The sequence below is a fragment of the Numida meleagris genome, chromosome 7 (genome assembly GCF_002078875.1).
Source record: "Numida meleagris isolate 19003 breed g44 Domestic line chromosome 7, NumMel1.0, whole genome shotgun sequence".
Taxonomy (NCBI): Eukaryota; Metazoa; Chordata; class Aves; order Galliformes; family Numididae; genus Numida; species Numida meleagris.
In genome coordinates this window covers 5,327,312-5,351,799 of record NC_034415.1, presented here as the reverse complement: position 1 = coordinate 5,351,799, position 24,488 = coordinate 5,327,312, and the positions used below count along the sequence as shown (strand labels likewise).

General features: G+C 50.1%; 1 protein-coding gene across 2 annotated transcripts in view; it reads left to right on the top strand.

The window, feature by feature from the left end:
* Nucleotides 1-22,955, top strand: part of PRRX1 (paired related homeobox 1) — a 33,497-nt gene extending 10,542 nt beyond the window's left edge. The window contains exons 2-5 of one of the 2 annotated variants that reach the window (XM_021405234.1): nucleotides 16,070-16,245; nucleotides 16,830-17,011; nucleotides 18,468-18,536; nucleotides 21,923-22,056. In XM_021405234.1, coding sequence (XP_021260909.1) covers nucleotides 16,070-16,245; nucleotides 16,830-17,011; nucleotides 18,468-18,519 — 410 coding nt within the window. In that variant the 3' untranslated portion in view covers nucleotides 18,520-18,536; nucleotides 21,923-22,056. Of the gene's footprint in view, nucleotides 1-16,069; nucleotides 16,246-16,829; nucleotides 17,012-18,467; nucleotides 18,537-21,922 lie in introns of both variants that reach the window. The other variant, XM_021405233.1, reaches the window with a different exon arrangement.

The following is a 24,488-nucleotide window of genomic DNA, read 5'->3' as shown; positions in this document are numbered from 1 at the left end:
AGGCTGCCTTGGAAGGGCTCTGTTCTCTGCTGGGTTTCCCCATTGCTGCCGGGTTTTGGTTGCGTGACATATCTCTGTCCTCTCACTCAGTGCGTTGATGAGAGCCGTTCCAGACGCTTGTGATGATGGGTTTGAATCCCTCGTTCTGTGACTCTCTAGGAAGAATTCTTTGTTTTCTCTTCAATCCATCAGAGGAAGGTAGAACAAGAGCCAGGGACTGCGCGCAAAAGCCAGACGAGCATTCAAAGGAGGTAGAAAACATGCATTTATTTTTTACGATGCGGTGTAGTCATTAGAACTAACTGGGAAGGAGAGTGTTGGCTTCAACCACAAAGGCCTGGAAGCTCTTCTGGAAGATGCAATTTACTGGTCTCGCATGTGGGTAACTGGGTGAGACACCGTGGCTGGGTCACAGACCCCAGTGGGCCGAGCAGCTCGGCTCTGGCCGGGGGACAGAGGGATGTGCTACAGCATTCCTGTGTGATTCCATGTCAGGGGTATTCCTGCCAGGAAATCAGATCACAGGACCAGATGGAGAACGCAGATCCACGCGGTGCAAAACTGTTTACAGGTTTGAAGCAAAACATAGCGAGAAACAAAAGGAAAAAAATGCGTCCTCATCGCTGATCATAACTCAGGCCCTTATGTGAACCAGCTGCCACGCTCATTTGTAGGACAATCCCCTTTCCAAAATCCCACTGTTATGAATAGCAGAGATAGGAAAACTTCTGCGGAGCTACAAAGGGTGAACATCAGGCACTGGAAGAGCCCGACTTGATCTTGTATTTTGGGACCTCTTCTGACTTCACTGAGGCTCTGAAGAAAATAGGCAGTTGCAGAAGATTTCTGGTATTTCTGGCCAAGGTGGAGAGTCTGTGTGAGCAGCGTCTCTCGTAATCGCAACACGGTTGGCTTTGGGTAAAATGAGGAAAACAGGGAAAGCTGCAAATCTAATCAGTGGGATGGGGGATAAGCACACTCAGTATCATCTAGGGACAGAGGGGCTCCGAATCGGTGGGCTGAGCTCCCTGGAAAGGTCAGAGGCAGCTGTGCAAGGCTGGCACCGAGGACAAGGAGCAGTGGTGACAGCGGTCAGAGCCATCACTCGCTGCCTGCTTCTCCTCTCCATTTTGTGTTTGCTTGTTGCCAGCCAGGGAGGAGCTTTCCTAAACCAGGAGTTAACAAAGAGCGGAGAAGTGGCTCGCTGGGCAGCATTTGCAGTGCGCAGCCCTAGCTGTCACCCTCTGCCCCACCATCCAGCCAGCCAGCCTGCAGGGACCAGAGCCATCCCAACCCAGCGGGTATTTCCCAGCGGCGATGCCCAGTGCTCATTGGGACGCACTGTCAGCCAAGGAGGATTCAGGCACCGGGGTTTCCAAACGCGTTCCTAAAAGGGCCAGTGAGTAAAACGTGCTGAGAAATGGTTTGGAAGATAGTTTGGAGGAACTGTGCTTCACTGGGGTATGATTGATAATGGGGAGAGGGGAAAGGTCAAAATAATCAAACTCCTCTTAAAATGTTACTGGACTGAGTTCCAAAGTCAGTCCTGGGTGTGAAGGGTCAGAAAGTCTCTGAATTTCTCCCAGATCTTCAGGGTGCCCTCTGTGTGCAGAGGAGGCAGGTCTGTCCTAGGGGAAAATGCCCACCCAGCAGGAGCTGGTACCGCTGCCCATTCTGAGCGCTGGGGGATGTTGTGACTGGTAATTGCAGGATCTGCTTGGGAAGAAGCGCTGGACTTTGCTGTCACAACGTCAGCAGTCACAGCTGCCAAAGAAAAGGACAGCTTTATACCTAAGTGTGAACCAGGCACTGCTCGGGTCGATTGCTGCTCCTTTGAGGAATGCAGCTGCAGTTCAGCTGCAGCGGGTAAGGCAGCAGGTATTGGTTGGTTCTAGGTGGAGGAGGGGGAAGCTCCCCCAGATTAAAACGATTACGGAGCAGATACTTTGGGTAAATACTTTGATTCTGTTTTTCATGTAAAAACAGCATCTGTGTTGGGGGGGTGCTGGGTCCTAGAATTTTTGAAACCTGAAAACGGAAAGAAACCGCTTTATTTGACTTCTTTCCTAACTTTGCTTGCTAAATCTTGTAGCATTCCTGCTTCAGATCAGCAATCGGGGGCTGCAGGAGGATCCGGGGAAAGGCAGAGGGCAGAACCAGAGGGGCTTTGCTGTTATTCTGGTGCCATCTACTGGTCCGAGCCTACAGGAATGTGTCGAGGCAGCATGAAAAGGGAAGGAAATGCGGGTGGGTGGTGTGGATTGCGGGAGCCTGGTGCATCAGATCTCTTCATTTTTACCAGGCCACCGGATTTTGGAAACTGTGGAAGTTACCTTTGCAGTTCCTGTTCTCATACTGTGGTTGAAGTTGGCCAATGACTCCAAAACCTTCGAGGCAGTTGGAGGCATAGCACACATCGCATCATAAATGATCACTCAGGAAACCCAGGTGAAGGCAGCGGGGCAGCTGGGCTCCCTTTTGGAAGGCATCTTAGAGGGGTTCAGTGTCAGAGCCCCGCTGGGAGGCATCTTCCCTTCCAATGCTGCCTCTCCCCCACCACCCGCTGCATGTTGGCTTTGCTGTCCTGCTGGCTTGGGCCAGTCCCACACAACACATCTTCAGAGAGAGGATGTCCTCTGTTGTGGTTGCTTCAAAGGGCTGAGGCCCTTCTTCGGCTTGCATTGCTCCAACGTGGCAAGGCATGGCCTGCCTTGCGCTCAGCCAGGACAGGAGCAGCAGGGAGGGAGAGCAAAGAGGCGGGAGGTCTTCAGTAGGGTTTCCTGACAGCTTTTCCTGCTTTTTAGTATTATAATTATTATTAGTTTTCGGATTGAAAGCAGCTTGTCTGGGCTAGGTGCCACAGCCCTCCCCATTCTTCGTGCCCCATTGCAGAAGGGGAAGACAGGTCTTTCTGCAGCATGGCACAGAGCCATGAGGTCTCAGGTGCTGGGGGCTGTTGCAGGGATTCTGGGTTCTGCGCTGTTTTGGGACAGCCTGGCCCATTCCAGGCAGTGCCAGTGGTGCAGCTCTGGTGCAGAGGTGCAGCTGGGATGGTTGGGGCGCCCATCATTGGGGGTGTCCCTGTGGGTAAGAGCCATGGGGGTATCCCAAAACAGGAAGAAGTGATGGGACTCAGACTTTGGCTGTAAGCTGTAACCAGGGAAAGATGCAGCCTGTGCTCAAGAGGGAGGAGTTGGCTTGAAAGGCTGAGAGACCTGGAGAAAACTGAGCTTACCAATATCTAAAGGGTGGGCATCGGGTAGATGGGGCCAGGCTCTTTTTGGTGGCACCCAGCAACAGGACAAGGGGCAATGGCCACAAACTGGAACACAAATGAACATGAGAAAGAGCTTCTTTGCTTTGAAGATGACAGAGCCCTGGAACAGTCTGCCCAAAGAGGTGGTGGAGTCTCTTCTGGGGATATTCAAAATCTGCCTGGAGGCTTTCCTGTGCAATCTACTGTAGGCAACCTGCTTTAGCAGGAGAGTTGGACTAGATGGCCTCCAGAGGTCCCTTCCAGTTTCTGTGGTTCTGTGATTTTAGTGATTTTTTTACTCCATGCCAGGGTGACGGGTCCATTAAAACTGCCAGGGTCAGTGCAGAACAAATGCCCAAGCAGCAGAGAGGGTTGTGGGAGAAACCTGTGTGTCTTATGGTGTCTTATGGCGTCTCTGGCAAGAAGGGGGACCTGAACTCATCTGCGTGTGAATAACGATCATTGGGAGCATTATGCCTCCCCTGTTTGTGTAATGCAAGATCAGAGTGCTGTAAGCCAGAATGAAACGTAATATTTGTTTTAGCAACCCATCCATCCTTCAGCGGGGATGAGGAGATGAATTCTCCAGCTTAATAGGAGCTTTTCATCTGCTGCTCTTAAAGTTGCCCTAATGCTGGGAGCAGATTTGGTCAGAATATTTCTTGGGTTTAATTTATGTGACAACTTGGGTGTTTGTTTTTTTTTTTTTTTTTTTTTTTTTTCCCCCTCTTGCTTTTGATTCATGAAAGCATCTCTATTCATCAGGGGCACTTAAACTATCTGCAGAGTAAAAGCAGTGTCTGTGTGGGGAGCAGTCTCTGTGTCCTCGGCGTTCTGCCGGCGCAAGCCGATGGCAGCGGGTGACGTGCGGCGTGATGCATTTCTTCCCATCAGACACTGGAAGGGATTCCAACACCATCATTAGACAGTATTGGCATGCAAGTCTGTCTCAAGTGGGAAGTGGCCAAGATTTCCCTATGTGGTTGCATTGAGCTGGGCCCCCCTTCATCTCAAGCCAAGTGGCAGCTCCTGGTTGGAAGGCACACAGGAGCAGGGGTTAATCTGAAGGCTGCAGACACCGCAGTGCTGGGCAGCACATGGCCCGCTCCCTGCCATGGGCCGCAATGATGCGAAAGGTTTCATTTCCCCTTTCCATGCAGAAATCCAGTGAATGGTTAAATACCCTGCCAGAGCAAGGTAAACTAAGGGCCTTTGCCCAATAAAACCCTGTCTTTGTAGGTCTGCTGTAGGTGCGGTGGGGCTGGGGAAGGAAGCAGTAAAGTTCCCGCAGAGCACAGGTCAGCAGCGCTTCACAGCTTGCTGAGCAGCTCCGGGCCTGCAGCAAGAGCACCAAGATAGGCTGAACTTAACAGAGTTCACTCCAACAGCTGATGCGGGGACTCTCAGAGGCTCTGCCGCTTCTCCTGGGCCAGTTCAAGATAGCACTAGGCTGCTGGGGGATGGTCACCCTCTCTCCTGGGTACGTGCACCCTGCAAAGGCAAGGTGCTTGTGCTGAGCAAACACCAGGAAGGTCTCCTGCCTCTGAGGTTTCCTTTTCTGGAGCGCTCAGCAAACGTGATTGGAAAAAGGGTTGGGGTCTGGGGAGTTTACTGCCAGAGCTCCTTCCTCTGCATGGAGAGGTGGGGATGGCCCTGTGGGATGGGGATGTGTGGCCATCTCCTGTCCAGGGATGCCACTGGGCAGCACCGGGGGCAGCTGCTGGGGGTGATGGGGCTCCTTTGCTTCCTACCCCAAGTGCCTCATGGTGACGAGGTGACTCATTAATTCAGCCCCATGTCTTTGGACTTGTCTGTGCTGTTGACTTCAGCTGTGCCCTAGAGATTCTTCCCAGCCTGGCCGGAGCCGCTTCCCCATTGGCTCTGCTGGCCCTCGAGGAAATCAGCTTGCAGTGCCTTGAGCCTGGTGACTGCACTCAGCAGCCCCATAAACTTTGGGGACTGGGGTGTCACTGCCCTAAAACTGGTGGCAGTCTCTTGAGGAGGGGCAAGAAGCACCCAGTGCCCCACTGAACTGTCAGCTTGCGCAGAGCATCGTAGCTAGGCGTGTTTGTGGCGTTTTGTGGGGCACAGTCTGTTGTCATCAAAGCCGATGGCAAATTCCGTACTTTCTGCAGCCGACGCTAAATGGATCTTTTGAAGGATGTAATTTCTCGTTTAACCGATGCCAGTTGCAAATACTTTGTGCTGAGGAATAACCCCTTTGTGCCAAATAAAATACAGTGGAAGTCTGTGGCATATTTTTCAGCATATTGTTAGTTACAGCCCTCCTGACAGAGCACATTCTATGCCGAAGATAAATGCTCGGCAGCCTTTAGCCAATTTATGTCCAAAAGGACTTTTCTTGGATGTCCTCTTCTCTGTGGAAAATGCTTTTCTGTTTTTCCAGCAAACATTTAATGAGCCGTGTTTACAAGAAAAAGAGGACCTATTGCAGGATCAGACTGTTCCGCGTTAGTTCTCTCTGAGCTGGTTCTGTAGCTCTTTGGATGCTGTGATCTTTGTTATGCTCCATGCAACCAGTCCCATCTCAACGTTTGCAGCAAAGTGCTGGGACCTGGTCTTTCAGGAGGTGGCCTGAGCTGTGGCCTCCATCCCAGTGCCCCTTCCCAGGAGCTGTATGGAGAGCTGCACAAGGAGGAAGCCACGCGCTGATGTGTTTATTCCTACAGCTGGGTGGAGATTGCCCAAGTGAAGTCGAAGGCTCTTGAGGTTTCTGGGAGCAGCTTTCTTGCCTTGGGGTGGCGTGGTTTCAGAAGCCCTCTTGAGGGATGCAGTTGGTGGAGCAGAGTGGGAAGCCCGTCCCACAGCTGCTTGTCTACATCAACACCAAAAGACGAGCTGCTGTGTACTTTGACACAATATGCCAAAAGCGGTTTTGCTTACGATTGTGATCACAATTTTGATATGACCTATTTCTGGTTTATTGTGATTTCCTTGTTGTCCCCACCCCTCTAAGCGCTGTGAACAGAGTGCCAGAATGTGTCCTTGGAGAGCGGGATGTCTAAATGGACGGGGGATGCAAAGCAAGGAAGGAAATGGCGGCACGGTCCCGACACGTGTTTCTCGAGCTCATTGCAGAGGCCTCTGGTGATGAAGAAATCTATTTAACGTACTCTAATGGCCCTCAAGAACTTAAATCTGGCAGAAAGTCATTTACTGATTTCAGGAGGGCTCTGGTGTGGAGCAAAAGCCCTCATCCCGCAGTTCTTTGGGAGTCATTGGAGAAAGGCTGGAGGGGGATGGTCTTCAACCTGCCCTTAAGGGCTGTGTTGAGTGAGCCCTCTCTGCCTAAATAGCCTGAAGCATTATTGCTTTCCCAGTGGAAAACATCGCCTGACTCCCAGTGGTTTTGTTCAATACTTTTTTGTTATTTGGAGAACTCTTTTTTTTTTTTTTTCAGGTTTCCATTGCAATTTATATACAAATTCTGATGGTTTTTGGCTTAAGAATGCTTTTTACTAGACTTACTTTATTTTTACATTAATCGTTATCGAAAATAAACATAGCAAAATAACCAGCAAATGGTTTTGCCAGGGGGTTGGTTAAAAAAAAAGTTTTTTTCTAGGGAGAAGAATTCTGTTTAAGAATTTCTCAGTAAAAGTCATTGGTGTTTCGAGACATGACTGACATGAGGGAGTAAGAAAAAACGCCAGTGCTAACAGGCTGGGGGACAGGAATTAGCATCTTTGACAGGCTGTATACAAGAAGGATGCAGCCCTGCAAACTCGGCTTCGCAGCTTTGCCAATGTGTCTAGACAGCCCATCTCCACGGGGGAGAGGAAAGCTTATTTCCTGGACCCGCTCCAGCTCTGGCTGCTCTGATGAGACACGGCCACATCCTGCTCTCCTTTATCAATGGAGACCGCGTCCCGCTGCATGGGGGTTGCGCTGAGCTTGCTCAGCCATGGTTACTGGTGGCTGATCCAGTGCGCAATGACCTGTGCTCCTGAAGCAATGGGATGCGGTGGCTGCAGCAGGAGGTGGAACGCAGCATGGGTGCGTGGCTGTGTTTCTTGTGTGCCCCTTTGGGTGGGCTGTTGAGTCTTATTTTGGGTGAGTTATTCCTCTGCTAGGCAGGGGTGTAGCTAGCTGTAGTGTTAGTAAAAGCGATGGATGCTATTAATTATCTAGAACCTTTTAAAACCCTTAAATTGTGTTAAATTAGGCTAGAAAAGCAGCATTCATCCACTAACCCTGCAGCAGGCTGGGAACAGCAATTTATGGTGGAGATATCCTGTGTTTCCATACAGCTTCCTTACATCGTCTGATCCTCAAGGTTAACATATCTGACTTTGCAGCCTGATGAAGGGCAGCAATAAGCCAAAATCTGCTAACATATTCATCACCTGGAGGCAAAGGTTATTAATCCGTGTTCGGGAGCGCCATTTCCAGCACATCACTCATTTGCCCCAATTCGCAGGAGCTCTGACAACAATCATTCTGCCTCCTCTGCTGGGAGTTGGGCTTCTCAAACTGCAGTGAACTTTGTGGAAAGACAGAGGTTTCCATTTTTCAGCCTTTTGATTTAAAATCTCTAGATGATTGTTTGACTCTGGCAGGGAACCATTCAAAACACATTCCGAAATATTCATCATTCCAGCAGGCTAGGAAACATAAGATGTAGCAATTTATTAGCTAATGTGAAATGCATTCGCTACGCTGAAGGGGCTGGGGATGGCGGTGGGTCGCAGCTCGGTTTCTCTTGGCATGGGGTGGAGTGGGGGCACGGGGCTCATGGGAGCCCTTGGAGCATCCCCCTCCGTGGTCCTGTTTTGTGGAACGCCGCTGTGTTGGGAAAGTTACACTCTGAAATGGCCCTAAGCGCTCCGATGTCTTTGCCTCCTCGAGCAGTGGGATATAAAGGCCCTTTATCCCCACCCAAGGAATGCGTTCCCTGTCGGGATGCTCGGAAGAGGCAGGTGGGCTGGATGCTGACAGCCGGGCTCAAGTTCTGTTATTTCTGGACCTTGCATGTCATCGTTTTTCCAGTCGTGATCAAGAGGGACCCATAAAATGCATTAGCGGTCAAAATCTGGATTTCTGAGCGGAGCTCTGCAGCGGCTCCGCTCTGATTTGCATGTCACTTGGTGGCCTGATTTGGTCAAAACCTATTTGTTCTTGGATGCTAATGAAAGGGGAGCACAGCCTTTGGGGAGCCGGTTTCCGCGTTCTCGCCTTGCTCTGCGCCTTCCCTTCTTGTTGATGCTCTGGGCTCCAGCAATGGCCCTGGCCACCACACGAAGGTGAGCTGGAGCCCGCTCTGCCATGCAGCTCGAAGGTCTGCGTGTCTGGATGACAAACAGATGAAATATCCATTGAGAACAGCGTTTCTATGCACCGCCGGGGCCAGCTGGCGCGCATCCCACAGGTCGTTGTCTGCTTGCGCGGGTCCCGTGTACAAAGCCCACATCCAAGTGAATTTCCAGACCCAGCTGGGGTAGGGCTGTGTGATAATGGCGCTGCTCAGCACGGCGGGGACCCAACGTGCTCAGACACTCATTGGGCAGGTCAGCCCGAGTTGAGCTTTGCTGATGTGGGTTGGCAGGCCCTAGGTAACATTTACAGACTCTTGCAGCGGCCGCAGTGTTTGGAAATGAACCATCTGCCCCAAATGCCAGTTGTCTCATTTGTAATCTGTATATGGTCTGAAAAAAAAATACCCCCAAAGCAGCCCTCTCCTGCCTCAACAAAAGGTTTTTTTTTTTTAATACGCGTATCTGCTTTAATTTTCCCCATTAGAAAGCTTCATTGGCTGAAGTTCACGGGGACTTTTTGCCGCTTTTTTTTAAATACCAGAGAAAATGAATAATAAAAGCAGCGTTGCCCAGAGTTTGGGTGGGAGCTGGATGGGGGAATGGTTTGAGGGGGGCTGCGGGGCCCCAGCATCATGGTTTCTGCAGCCTTCTGCATGAGTATTAACACGGAGGCTCAGCGTGCCTGAACCCATGGCTGTCAGGAGAAGGAGAAGTGATTTCTGTCTACTTAAGTATCAGGGACTGCTTTCGGTGCTTGGAGAGATCTTGAAAAAAACCATGGGATGTGCCATCCAGAAGGGCTGGTGCAAACGCCGCACTGTGCTCCTAGCTCCAGTACATCCCGTTAACAGGGATAGGAGACCCTAGGTAAATCCAGCAGGTGGAAACAATGCCATGTGTCTACAATGTGTGACTGTCTGGAGCCTAATGCCATGGGATATGTGCAGAAAGCAAATGAATGACCTGGCCCTGCCAGGCTCTGGTGACAGCTTGTTGCCACTGCCTTGGAGGCAGCTGGTGATGGCCGGGAGGACGTGGATATTGGTGCTGGTCTGCTCCTACCTGGAAGTCCTGGATGTGTATGTGGTCGGTCTGTAAGAGCAGGTTTGACTCTTAAGAGGAGTGTTCTATGTAGTCGCATGTGTGTGGATGCGCCCTGCGTGCATGTTGGGGGTTAAAAGAGGCAGAGATACATGACTATACATGGCTGGGCTTCTGAGCTTCTTCAGAAAGGCCAAGAAAGGGTGCTGGGGAGATGGAAAGACGGATGTTATCTGGAATGAACTAGGGCAGGGAGGGGCTTTGGAAATGAGAAAATACCGACGGAGCAGGGCGGAGGTTGGGAAGTTTGATCTTGGCTTCATGAGTGCCGTTTCTAAGTTGAAACATCAGGACACATGGCATGGGAAGGGGAGCTGATGGGAAGAGGATGTGGGCGTTGGAAGCCATACCCTGACCTTGCAAAGGCATGACTTCATGTCCAGCCCTGCCCAACACATTCATTCTGGGTCTGACCCCAAAATGAGATGGGGGCTGCGAAGGCCAAGGTGCCCCAGCTCACCGGGGAGGCACAGCCCCTTCGGGGTGCCATGGGTTCTGTGCCTTGGGTACGGCAGTGGGGTTTGGCCGGAGGAGCTGTGCAATTGCGTTTCTGCTCCTCTGTCACAGGTCCAATGCGTCGGCGGCATGGGGCTGCCCTAACGAGGGGCTTGGGGGTCTGCAGCCCGGCTGGATCCCATCCCCACCCTGCCTGGTAAACCCACCCTGCTGGATCCCGGCCACGGTCTGGTGGTTTGGTCTCTTTGTCAGTTACAAAGTGCAGTCTCACAGAACATGATTTGCCGCTGGCAGGCTTTTAAACTATGTGTTTGCTTTTGATTATCCTTTTTTTTTTTTAATTAATTTTCCAAGGATCAATGTGGTAATGCATATAAAAATTACAATATGTAAAACAAAGTATAAAAGCATACGAGGAATTCCAAACACATAACATACTGTGCCTTGGAGCTTATGAGATCCATACAGCCCTTATTGTATTATGGGAACACTCTGACCCCAAGACCTGGCGGAAAGGCTTGTTAGAGGAGCTGGGCTAAGCCATGAGCTGTAGGATGCCCAGGAGGAAAACCCTAGCGAATATCAAAGCAGAGCTGTTAGAGCAGAGCTCAGGCTTGTCTCTGGGATCTAGGGGGACTCTCAGTGGCTTTGTACCAAATTCTGGGGAAGGATGTATACTTCCTCCCCCGCAAATGTTGTTCTCCCAGTAATAAGTGCTTAACATCGTGTCTTTCTAGGAAGAATCTCTGGATTCCCATTGGATCTCAGTTACAATTTTTTTGTTCAATACCGTCGCCGCTACCAAGTCCAGCAAGCAGAAGCATGGACATGGTTAGCGAGAGGGCGCATCTTATGGGCGCACAACTGCAGAAGGCACGATCTCATGGGCTCTGCGGACTCCCTCCAGATAAGAGGCAGAGCACCAGAGCTGAAACCATCCCAAAGAGGAGCACTGTCTTCCAGCTGCTGTGGGATAGGGCTCGTGGTGCCCCGGTGAAGGGCTGTGCAGGACCTCAGCAAGCTCCCAGCCTGGAAGCAGAGCTGGGAGGCTGGAGGCACGCAACCCATGCAAGAGCTATTCACAGCTCCATAATGATATGTAATTGTTTGTATGCGGTCAGCTAGAAATTATCCTGATAAGTTCCACATTGCAGACACTTCGGAGAGGAACTGCTGTCATCCCCCGGGTAACACTGAAAATGCACGCGCTCTTCTATTTAATATTAAAACTCAGTTTTTATGCGAAAAGTTCAGTATTGCCTTCCTGAAATCCTGCACTGCGTTCACAAAATGACCATTTTTTTTCTCATGGAGGAGGTGAACTTGGCTAGTTCATGAGATAATCAAACCCGATGACATTTTAAAAAATGCGGCATCTGTTTCTTTCTATTTTTTCTTTTTTTTTTTTTCATTCCTGTGTTCCTGGTGATCCAAACAAGGCAGAGCTTCAGATACTGAGATTTTCTGTGTGATTGAAATAATTTGAAGTCTTGTGCACGGGTGATGCATCTCACACCCGTGTCACCGTCCCCTGGACACCTATCGGGATACTGGGGCTACGAAAGGAGAATTAGATTTGATTAAACCTTTCTTGCTTTTTTTTCCTTCTTTTTCCTGTGTTGACCAAGCTGCCCTGTACCCAAGGAATGACAGTATTTTGGAGGGATGTACGGAACCGAAAGCAAAGCAGAGAGCGAATAAAACTGCAAAGCGCGCCTGTGAAGCTCTTAAAATTCAAACCCACACAAGAGATTTTTCCTCTCCCTTCTGTTCTCTATTTTTCTTTCTTCTCCACTGCTCCAAATAAAACCTTCATTTTTTTGTCTTGCAGGACTTTTTTTCTAACTCAAAAGAGTTATCAGTTGCTAGGTTTTTCGTTTCTGGATTTGCTTTCTCCCGTGAAATAGATTTGTTTTGGTTTTCTTGAATCCAAACTCTGGTGGTAACTTCTTGTTTTTCAGGCTGTGATTACAGCGTGATTCCTTATTTTTTTCCTGGAATTCTTCCTTGGTTTACGGTTTATATAAGCGATGTGACAAATCTGCCCTGCCTTACTGTAAGTGATTTCGGGTGAAAGTCTCAGTCTCTTGTTTCATGAAACCCAGTTGTTGGCTTTCGGTTCAGATCTGATACATGCACTCTAATCTCTGCGTCAAGACTTAATAGGACCGGTCAAAACTTTTCAAAACTACCCACACAATGTAAACCCCATCTGGAAATTTGTTTTTATTCCGACCTGGAATGAAAGCAAGTATGTACAGGCATTCCTGCAAACTGGAAATCCAAAATATGTTGCGGTTGCACGTACTGTTGGAAAAAATACTGATCTTCTAACTTTACATGTAGGCATTCAGTTCAGAGCTCTGTTTTGGTTTATTATATTTTCAATGTGATGTCCCAGCAGATGCATCTGATGGTACTCCAGTGACTGCCCCTGACATGAGGACAGCGGCTCTGCCCCGCTGCAAGGGGAGACGTGATGAGCGAGGAGGAAAGGATAGGACACTGTGTTATTTGGGAGCAATTAGAAGTGCTCTGGAGCATCCTAGAAGTGCATTTGGATTTGCAAGTAGTGCATGAATGTAGAGCTCGTACAGGAAAAACACGTATATGGAAACAGGAAACAAAACCCCCCCAGTGCAGCATGAAACACTGGGATTTGGAAATGAACTTCTCAGAATATCTAGCAGTGGTTCCTGAGCAGAGGAACGTGCGTCTCCATCTCCCCGGGGGCCGCGCTTGCGAGAAGCGTGGCTTTGGAGAACGCTGTTTGTAATATTTCTGATTAAAAGAATGTTGATGAAAGGCCCCTGACCCATCTCAAAAACTTTAGAGCTTGTTTCCTCTTCTTTCGGTTTCTGCTGACTCCAGACACTGGTGCTGTCAACACTGTGTAGGGATACCATTTTTCAGGGATCTTTCCTGACAAAGAAAAGCAAGACCGGTGGAAAAAATACTCTGCCAGCATGTCAAGGGCTGCCCTGAGTGCTGTGAGCAAGGTGGCATTTGCAGACACCTGGGGTTTAGTGTCTGCGTTCCCTCGTTAGCGGTATTTAGTTGTCGCATGGTATATCAATGTGCCAGTGCAAGGAGTTCCAGCAGGGCTGATCATCAGCCCAGCTCTGGGCTCACACGGCTGTTCCGTAACTTTTTTCCTCCTGCCCACGTCGCTTGGATCCAGCTGTGCTGCGCCGTTCCAGATGTGCAGCAAAGGGAGACCTCAGAGCTGCAGGACGCATCGCAGGCTGAGCTCCACCGCTCGGTGCCGGGACGGTGACTCACGTCCCTGCCCTGTGCCAGCTGGGGATGGAGGTGACCCGGCCCTGAGTCACTGATGCCGGCAGCCTTCCGCTCCTCGGCCCGGCGGTTGGGAGGTGAGCTGTGAATCACCGCTGTCTCACTTTGCTCCGGGAGGAAACCAGGCAAATGGTGTTAACGTGCTTGGCAGGAGGGGTTCTTGTTCCCCAGCCTTGTACAGCCTTTGGCTTGCTTACTTCTCGTCCCTCAGGGCGTTGTGCTCACGTTTCCTCGTATGGAAGTGTCACACAGGATTTGAGCAATGGCCATGCGACCCCAGACACCTTCCACTGGGTGTCTTCTGGGCTGGAGGGGATCTTCAAAAGCCTGGGGGATCCCAGGAGGCTCTGAAGGCTTTCAGTGATTTGTCCATCTGATCGGCATACACAGGGTTTAGATCCAAAAGGAGCATTGAATGGAGAGCTCAGAAGGACGAACAGTGTCCATGTTGACATTGGCCTTGGTAGCAGCTGATCTTGCAGCATTTGTGCCATTTGAAGGGATGATCGTTTCCCAGTGCTGGTTCTGTCTGCTGGGTTGCATGGTGTACAGCTGCACCAGTGCTCACCAGTGGGGCCTCTTTGGATGAGCACTCAGGGGTGGAAGGTGCAGGGTTTCCTGCTCCCTGCTGTGGGCAGCCCCTGCAAGTAGAAACATGCACAGAGCTCTGCACAAGCACTGGTTTGATTCCATCCCTCTGCTTCCCAGCTTCTCTTTCCACAGCTTGAGATGTGATGAATTTCACAGAGTCATAGAATGCCTTTGGTTGGAAGGGACCCCAAAGCCCCCCCAGCCCCACCCCTGCCATGGGCTGGCTGCCCCCCGGCTCAGCTGCCCAGGGCTCATCCATGGCCTGGGGCACCTCTGGGGATGGGGCACCCACAGTTCTGGGCGGCAGGGCCAGCACATCGCTGCCCTCTGAATAAAACATTTCTCCAACATCTAGTCTAAATCTCCTCTCTTTTAGTTTAAAGCCATTCCCCCTTGTCTGCCACTGTCAGACCATCTAAAAAGTCAGTCCCCCTCCTGCTTGTAAGCTCCTTTCAAGTACTGGAAGGCTGCAGTGAGGCCTCTTTGGAGCTTTCTCAGGATTCCTACATGTATTTGTTTTCCTTGCACGTCCCATTGCAAGTCCCCTCCTGGCTCATCTCCAAACACTTCCTCTCAGATACAAGAGAGCTGAGGGTGTATTTCTGCACCCAGGAATCCCCAGGCTGGAGAGGAGCCTGATGGGGATTGTCAGGCTGCTGGAGAGGAGATGGAGGGGCTGTAAACCTGCAGGAATTTGAAAAAGCTCCTTTAATTTAAGAGGAATGTCCTTTTGTTCCCAAGTGGACGGGCTGTGTTCCAAAGGCGTTCAGGTGCGGTAACTGTAACCAGATGGGCTGTGAAAAGCAGCACAAACAGGTGGTGAGGACAATAGCCGTAGACTTTAATTTCCTTGTCAGCATCTCTCTGTGCCTTATGTACCCTCTCGAGAACGGGAAGATGAGGGGAGCTGTCACATTTCTGTATGGCAAAAGGAATGACGTTCGAGGGGTTATTCCGCAACTGCATAGCATGATTCAAGCCCTTGGACGCTGAGTGGTGATGGTGCCATCTGGGCCCAGGTGCATATTAATTAACATCAAGTGTAATTCACTATGTGTTTTATAGATACAATAATTGACGTGTTTTAACATGTATTCATACATATATTGGCTGCAATGCTCCCAGGTTTAGCTGCTGTTCCTCTACATGAGGCAGCGGGACCTCTCCAGCATTGCCCACCCACTGTGCTTAGCAGCATGGAAGGCCATGCTGATTTTGGTGGGACACATCACATGTTAAGTCCTGAAATGTGGGGACTGGGGCACTTAAACTTGGACAAGGGCAAGGCAGAGGCTTATGAGCACACAAGTAAAACTGGCTTTTGTGCTTGTCTCTTGTTTAGCCCTGGCACCTCTTTGTTAATACCTCCGCATCTCTGCCCAAACTGATGTCTCTTATCTGGGTGCAGCAAAACTGCAGTTCTCATTTAAGCCAAATGGAGTTACTTGCAGAGAGTGGCAGTGCCTTGGCTGTAGTCAGTCCCAGAATAGTAGCTGTCTCCTTACATTTTCCTTACATAGAGATGAGCACGCTTTGTCCCAGTAAGAGCAGGCATGGGACTCATACTTACCCCTGAGGAATCTATTTCATTTCTCTAAGGGCAGCCCTTGGAAATTTGAAGCCCAGAGAGGAGTGGTTTGTGATTCTTCGTACTCAGAAAAGTTTCTGGTGTTGTCAGAGTGGGGTAGGGAGGTGAACTGGGTCTGTGGGCATGTGTGGGTCCTTCATTTACAAGAAACGTCTTCTGCAAACAGTGCTCTCAGGGCAGCTGGGCTAAAGAATGGCATGTGAAGTCTGTGCATATGTGGGAGATGGGTACAAGTCAGGTGAGGGCAAGGGTGTGGAGGGGGAGAATCTTTCTTCAAAGTAGACAGAAAATGATGTCAAACCTTCCTGAAGCAGCTGACCCCCAAGAGCAACCTCTGAGCACGCCTAGCTGGCAAATCAAAGGACCTTTTGGAGATGGCAAAACAGAGAGGACAGTGGCATACTGGAACTTTTGTCCACCCTGGTACTTCTTTACATTCACATCACAACATTGCTATGGACACTGAAACTTCTAGCCTTTCATATCTCCAATTGTCTCTCCTAGATGATCAGCTGAATTCAGAAGAGAAGAAGAAAAGAAAGCAGAGAAGGAACAGGACTACGTTCAACAGCAGCCAGCTCCAGGCACTAGAGAGGGTCTTTGAGAGGACACACTACCCCGATGCCTTTGTACGGGAAGACCTTGCACGCAGAGTCAACCTCACTGAAGCCAGAGTTCAGGTAATTCTCACAGCTTGTGTATAGGCATATGTCACCTAGGTGGTATCATCAGGCCATTCAGCATGGCAGTAGATATCATTGAAGTCCACATGGGACGGCAGAGTCACCGAACTCTTGGGTCATCCCGTATGGCAGTCCCGAGTATGCCATGTCTTGAGGAAGACTGCCAGGCCTGATCTGCCTCCATACTTGCCACCTGCTCATTCAGATGTATTCATAGAGCCCTTTGAAGGCTAGGATGCTGGATGTCCTCTGCGCAGGTCGCTCATGTTTATTTGAGCTGCTCGGCATTTAGCTTGCAAGCCTGCACCTCCTGAAGGTGAAAGCAAATTGGGGAACACGATGGGTTGTACAGCACTGAACAGACCTGGTCCCACAGGGACCTCACTGAGTCAGTTGATTGCACAAGAGCTCTGTCAGAGCAGAGTTAAGGATTGTCTTGTCATTAGGGTTTCCAGTGGCAGAGAACTTGCTTTTGCAGAGTCCCATCTTGCCCAGCAGGGCTGGGGGGGTGTGGTGAAGGAGTGAGCATCGCAGCAGTGCTGGTTGTGATGGATGGTTGGTCTGTGTGCTTCCCATCCCAGGTGTGGTTCCAGAACCGGAGAGCCAAGTTTCGCCGGAATGAGAGGGCCATGCTGGCCAGCAAGAACGCCTCTCTGCTCAAATCCTACTCAGGGGACGTGACCGCCGTGGAGCAGCCCATAGTACCTCGCCCAGCTCCAAGACCCACCGACTATCTCTCCTGGGGTACCGCCTCCCCTTACAGGTGAGTCTGTAACCCCTCTGGCTGACCAGTTGCTGGCATGATTCAGAGCAGCCTGAGCATGGCCCTCAGATGCGTTTGTTTTCAATAGCTCTAACGGGCTGTTTATGCTCACGTGGGACAGCTGGAGGGTACAGCACTTTCACCATCCCACTGGTTTTCCTTACCTGTTCCCATCCCGCTCCATCTCACTGCCAGGCTTGCACACATTACCAAGGTACAGCATCACTGTGGCTCTCCCAGAGCTGCTTCCAAGGGAGGCTGCACACTCAGCTGTTCAGGAAGTATTGGAATAGGATCAAGTAGGAGTACATGGAAGCAAAAGGGATCGCACTGGCTTCTCTTGTGCATCTAGTGTAAAGCAAGGAAGAAACCTTTCCATGGGGCGCATATCCAGGAGAGGTTATGGCAGAGCACTTGGGGAGACTTGGTCACCACACAGTGACCAGGAGAAGGATTTCTGTGGCTGTGGCAGTAAGTAGTTGGGAACTCACCCCAGGCATATTGCTCCCAGCCCTCCCCACAGTTGTCAGCATGGAGTGGTTTCTCTCTAGTTGCTAGAGCGCAAGCACGTGTGTGAACGAGCTGTGACACTGTGCTGTGCCTGCAGTCAGGGCCTGGTGTTTTTGAGTGGCAGACGGGGGTTCAGTGTCCATCTCCTGTGGCCAGCATTGCTTAATGGGTGCTGGTAAAGAAATGCAGATGTGTCAGCCCTGATCTGCTCAGTGGAACTGGGATGTCCACACGCATCACACGTCTCCCTGCCCTCTTCTGTCCTCTCCACAACCTGGTGGGAGCTGAGTGTGGACACAAGATCCACTGGATATGTTGATTTGTGGGGAACCAGCTGACTTGCAGGCAATTATAAATGAGGTCGGTGGGTGTTTTTTTTTAGCATAGTGGCCTCATTGTTGGTCAAGTCCTTGTAGCCCTTGGCTGAATTTCTTCCTGTTCACCTGGCTTTGTCACAGCCAACTTCCCACTGGCTTGTAGGCGTTACACTGAGCCCAGGTCCTTTCTTCCTTAGTCACCTTAACCCCCTTCATGCACCCCAAACATTGTTTGCACAGTGAGGTCTGCAAATGTTTAGATTCCTTGATAGTTTGTTGCTTCAGTGCCATGGGGTCACCCTTGCCCACCCTGTAGCTCCAGACGAACAAATCGTAGGTTCATCCGCTGCAGATACTGCAAAAGATGCTTCTGATGACCACCAGTTTGGTCTTAGAGATGGCCCTTCTCTTCTGGTTTTTACCTGAGGACTGCTGACTGGCAAATCCCCCATTAGAGGTTAAGGCTTTCTCTCTGTGAAGTGTTGCATCCTAGAGAGGAGTTTGGGTGGTGAGCTTAGGGGGGAGAAGCACAAGTCCTTCCCCACCCCGCTAAGTCTGTTCTGGTCACAGCACCAGATCCCTGCTGAACACTCGTGGCTCATTTCTACCTCTCACGCTTTTAAAAATAGATCGTCCCTCCCAAGATGTTGTTTACACGAGGGGCTTCATAACGGCTTCTAGGAGAAGACCCTGCAAAGGTAACTTCAGGGGCACACTGGGAAGGGCTGTCCGGGGCTGCTCTGGGCAAGGGGAAGCCCAGCACATCAGGGGCATGCAAACAAGGAGAGCAAGGGAGAAGGGAGAGCGTTGGGAAGTTTTTTTGCCCCCTGAGGTGAGATCCAGACCTGGCAGTGCCTCTCCATGGTGAGAAGACACTTCCCCAGTGTCTTGACGTCTTCCTCTTGTTTGTAGCCAAAGCATTTCAGCAAAGGCATTTGCAGATTACATCCATTCCCACTAATGCACCAAATTAATACACCAAGGACGTGCTGTCTTCTCCTGCTGCCCCTGCGATGGGGTGGGAGGCACTGGCAGAGGAACAGAGCAGTTGGTTTCCCCAGCATGGGGTGGTCGTGACCCTTCAGATACTTTCCGCTCCCCGGCTTTCTAATTCTGCTGGGCATCACTTAAGTCATATTCATTTTAATGGGCACCTGGGCCAGGTTGTCAGAGCCTCATAAAGGCTTTGAACTCAGTAGGGTTATTACATATTGGACGCTTGGTGAAAAAACAGCCATGTAGAGTGTTTGCATGGCCCTCTGCCCCCTCCCCACCTCCTCAGGCTGCCCCAGCAGCCTCTGATTCACAGCTGCTCCAAGACAGGGCTGAGAGCTGCGTGGCCGGTGCTGTTTTTACTGTTAGATCTGGGGCAAGTTTTCAATCAGTGTGTTTATTCTCCAAATACATTCAGCTACAGGTCAACCAAAGCTATTTGCAGCTCTGCGTCGCGTAGATAGCCAAGTAGATACTATTATTTTTTGAAGCTGAAATGTTTTGGTTAGACATATTTTAGCGTAGGTTCCTAAGAAAACAAGACTAGCAGTCGTGCTGTCAGCCTGCACTTCCCACTCCTACAACCTTTGACTCCGTGGTCCATTGAAAACCGTATTTGAAAGGAGGATTTTAGGTCTCAGAAACGCGATGTTCCTCTGTGTTTCATGAAAATAGGCAGCTGAGGAGAGGAAGGAGCCTGGCTTTTGCGCCTGGAGAGGGTGATGGGGGGACTGCAGAGTGATTTCAACCTTTATTTAGGCCTTGGAGAGTCTCTGGAACAACTGCTCGAAGCAGAGCAATGTTAGGAGAAGCCTTTGCATGCACTGCTTCTAATAGAGTAATTTGCTAAAGGAGAGTGTTTCTGTAAATTTTTGCTTTGGCAGGGTTTTCATGGGCCAGCAGCAATTTCCCCCAGGCCTTTGGGGAGCAGGAGGCTCCTCGGAGTTTTAGGCAGGACTTGGGCAGCGGATATATATGGTCTTTGGATGCCAAAAAAAATAATAATAATCTTGTGGGAGAGGGAGGAGAGGAGGAAACCTGAGTCTCAATAAGGGAGATAGTGGAGTAGTCATAAATACAGCCAAGTTTATGAATGTCAGCCAAAGAATGGGGACAGTTTTCACCCGAGGCTGAAAATTCCTATTTTATCTAAGCTGGAGCATCCTTCAGGCTCTCCTCATTTCTCCCAGCACAAAACCACAGGGAAGATGTACCTGTGGGAAAGGCTGCTCCATGCGCACCAGCTCCCCATACACCTTGGGAAACTGCAAGCAGGGTAGGTCTCCTAGCATTGCTGCTGCTGTACAGGGCAGAGGGTGGTCAGCAGCCCAAAGGAAAACATGGGGAAGGAGTTGATGGAAGTTCATGGAAGAGCCGGAGCATCCCTGAGCCCCAGGGGCATGGGGGGGCACTACGGCTCACCCCACAGCTCCTGCACTCAGGGATGCTGAAGGGGCTGAAATTTCTTGGGTTCTTCTGGAGGAATATAGGAAGAAAAGGTGTGCTTTAATATGTGTATTTCAGTGTCTTACCTCCACGTCCTTCCAGTAGCTGTTAGAAACTCTCAAAGTGTCTTGAGTGTTTTCTCTCCTGCAAGGGGTTTTGTACAGTTCAAAGGCTGTTAGCAGTTGTATATCCACGGCCCTTAGCAGGCATTTCCATGGGTGTGAGCTGTTCTGTTTCCATGCAGATATGGCATTCCTCCCTAAAGTTCTTTTCCCTGCTTATAAAATGAGAAATATCACCTAAGGTGGAACCTTCCAATAGCACTGGTCTGGATCTCCTGACAGCTAGAGGATTCAGGCAGTGCTCAACTGGGTTTAAACTGGGCCTGCTCTGCTCCATGATGTCTGAGGCAGTGCCAGTGCGTTGGGATGAGCGTGCAGCCACGGCTGGCATCCGTGCTTGCAGCAAACCCCACAGGCCTCCAGGAAGCTTTGCTGTTGCAAAGGCTCTTCCAGTCATGGAGGTCAGCACTGGAAGGAAGGGAGATGTGGGACTCAGCATCCCTGGAGGTGTTCAAGAACCGTGGAGATGTGGCACTGAGGGATGTGGTCTGTGGGCATGGTGGGATGGCTTGGCGCTTGGTCTAGATGATCTCAGAGGTCTTTTCCAACCTTAACGATTCTATGATTCCATGGTTCTATGGATATGGGAGAATATTTCCCAGAGCCTCAGACACGAGCCACCCAGAAAGGTGATTTGGGAGGCTGAGCACCACTGACACCATTTGGGGTTTCCTTCTGAATGTGCTGACCATGTTAAATTGGCATCTCTGGTTCACTCAGTGTTTATCTGTGGACCCCCATAAGGAAATGCACCACATCAGATAGTTTGCTGGCTTTTGGGGTGGGTTCTTTTTGCAGAGGCCTGGGATGCATGAGTTAAACAAGTTTTCTAGTGGTCTGGAAAGCAGATTTGCACATTTTTGGTAGGATAAGAAAGGACTCTGACATCTTTGTTCAGCTTCTGCTGCCAAAAGTACTGTTTTTCACGAACAAAGACGTGATTTGAAAGCAGCAATAATGTTTTGGTTTTTTTTTTCCCCCTCAGCCTTTAAGGCATGTTCTATAGGATCAGCTGAAGTTTTGAGGGGGAAAAAATGTGGAATTTTGCCTTCCAAGATTCTGCAACCAACAGGCATCACAATTGTTGAAATGAGTTTTTCCCGGAGCGCTTCTTTGAAGTAACATGTGTTTCAGAACTGACGTGTTTTCTCAAGCAGTAAAAACAAAACTTGGTCTCATCAAAAGGACGTTGCTTCCAGTGGGAATAGTTTTAAGGACAATGGTCTAGTTGGCAGGCCGGGCACCCTGACCTCATTGCAAACCTCTTGGGTTAGTGAATAGGAAGTGGAAAATTTCCTCTTGCCTTAAACAACTCTGGCGTTGGCTGTCCCTCAACGAGTGGGCTGCAGTGCAGAGATTTCCAAGGGTGTTCAGTGAAGGGTTGTGACAATCCCATGCTCGTGTAAGAAACACATCCCACGGGGATGGAAGCCCCAGGGTTTAACCTCTGCAGTGCAGAGTTCTGCCGCGGTGCAGGGACCCCGCTGTGACCCAGTGTTTCTCTCTTTCTCCCCACCACACAGTGCCATGGCCACCTACTCCACCACGTGTACCAACGCCAGCCCGGCGCAGGGCATGAATATGGCCAACAGTATTGCCAACCTGAGACTGAAGGCAAAAGAATATAGTTTACAGAGGAATCAAGTGCCCACAGTCAATTAATGACTGGAGCCAGCTGCTTCGCAGAAGGAGAAAATACGACAGCACCCGTCCTGCTTCGCAACTTCTGTGCTGAAATAAAAAAATATATATATTAAAAAATATCAAAAAAAAAGAAAAAAAGAAAAAAAAGCCAACCCCAACCCAGAACTGAACATTGGGACCAAAGCGGGAGCAAACTGAACCGCTCGAGTGACAAGGTTCCTCCTTCCTTTTGGGATAATGCCGCCATTTTTTTTCTTGTTATTGTCAGGTTTATTGCTTCTGCTCAGTATACTACGAGCTTCTTCAGTTAAGGACAGACTCACCTTTGTTGTTTTCCATTTTTGTATGGGACTGCAAAAAGAAACCTCCGCTGATCTCAGCCCGCGGCCGCCTCCCACCCAACACCGCGCTGAGGCGCAAAGCTTGCTCCCCCACCCCAGCTCACCCTAGAAGAAGAAACTGTTCGGTCACTGCTTTCCATTGTATCCACCTGACCTTCTGTCCCCTCCCGCGTCCCTTGTGCCACAGAGGCAATGCCATTGATGTTGACTGCGAGAAGCCCATTGGCGCGATGGGATGGGAGCATCCTTCCCGGGTTGCCTGGACGGAGACGTGAGGAAGATCTCTGTGGGCTTCGCACGCTTTGCCGGTGCCTTGAAAAGCCAGAGAAGAGAGAAAAGCCGATGTGTGTGTTTGTGAGTGGGGGGGAGAATGGAGAGGGGGTTGCTCTGTAGTGCCAAGAATAGGACTGTTAGGACACTCCTTTCCATGCCTTACGGCTTGTGCCACAGGGAGAGGTGTTGTCCAGATGCATTTGTTTTATATATACTGTATATATTTATATATATAAGATATACATGCAAGCTTGGTTGGTGTTTTTTATTAAACGAAATAAAGTCCATTGAAAATGTTTGGGATGTTTGTGCTGCATCCAGGTTCCTGGAGCCGTGCATTGGGATTCCAGCCGCAACCTCTCTCACCCTTGTCAGAGCCCTTCCCCACAGCCTCCTGCAGCACTCACAGTGGCTCTCCTCTTCCCATGGGAAACCCCACAGCAGTGGGGCTGGAGGGAAGCCGTGTCTCCATGCAGATTTTTCTCTTGGGCATTTGCATCTTGATATAATAAGACAAGGATCTCGCCTGCCTACCTGACTAGATAGGTTCCTGTGACTGGGAGCACACGAGGACGTCCCAGTGGAAAGTCTCCACCAGTCCCCCAGAGGATGGGTAACGTCTCAGCAGGGAGAACACACAGACCTGTCATTGCCACCTGCCCTATAGGCTTCACCACTCTCCTTTACTCTCCCCCCCTGCTCCCCTCCCTCCTCTGGAGAGCCTGTTAGGACCTAATTTCCTTCTCTCCGTGAAAAGCAGAGGAGATGCAACCCAAAAGGGGCATCTTCCATGAAAGCAAGCAAGTTAGGATCTTTTATGTTGCTGGTGGTGCCTGCTTCTTGGAAACCTTGGGTGAGAAAGGGGCTTATTTATGGCAAATAGTGCTTCTCCAGAAGGCGTGCCCTAATGGAGGGGGGTTTTGCCCTGGAGTTGCCCTACTGAAGTCAGCAGAGCTGCTCTGTGGTCCACGCTGGGATGTAGGGAGGAGAACGAATCTCGGCCATGAGGGGTATTCCTTAGGTCTGAGGTCTCCATCTTGGTGTTTGCTGCAGAGACCTTGGGCATGTGCAGATGTCTGGCAGAGGGGTGTGGTAGTCTAAAAGAGCACGTTGCAGGAAATGAGAAATAAATCTCTTTAAAGTGAAGGTGAAAATTAAACTGGCAGAGTATGAATGGAAGTCCAGACAAGGTATTTGAGCTACGCTGGAAACAAAGCCCCAAATCCAAACCGGTGTAAGTTGTGCTGGCGATTGTGTGTGTGATTGCTTGCAGACTTTTCTATCCTCCTGTGTAGGTATTTTTGATAAAAGAAGAAATCCACTTGTGATCAGAACATAAAGTTAGAAATAAGAGATGATGTCTGCAAACACAACAGGAGCAAGGAAAGCAAGACTGAGCAAGCAGCGCATTTTAAGAAATCCTTGATGGTCTGTTTTGATCCCCCTTTTTTTTTTTTCTTTTTGGCCCTTCCTTCTGTAGTGCAGAGGAGCTAGCGTTTCTAAACCGAACTAGTTCTATGACAAGTATGCGGATCCAGCTCCTGGAGCCAGGTTATCCCATTGGAAATCTCAGCCTTCACTTAGAAACTCACTCTTGATTCCCGTGCCTAGACAAACAGAGCCATGATTGAAGACTGTGTCCTGCAAGATCAGAAGGAAAAGGGACCGGTGCAATGTGATGCTCTTCAGCTGGCTGCCCAGTGCCTGGCTCACCCTCTCCTTGCCTTGCTGCCCTCTGCTGCGACCCACCAGTGTTACCCATCCCTGGACAGAGAGATGCATCTCAAGCCCCACGCTATGATGTTTACACGAAGGGGCTCGCATAATGTCA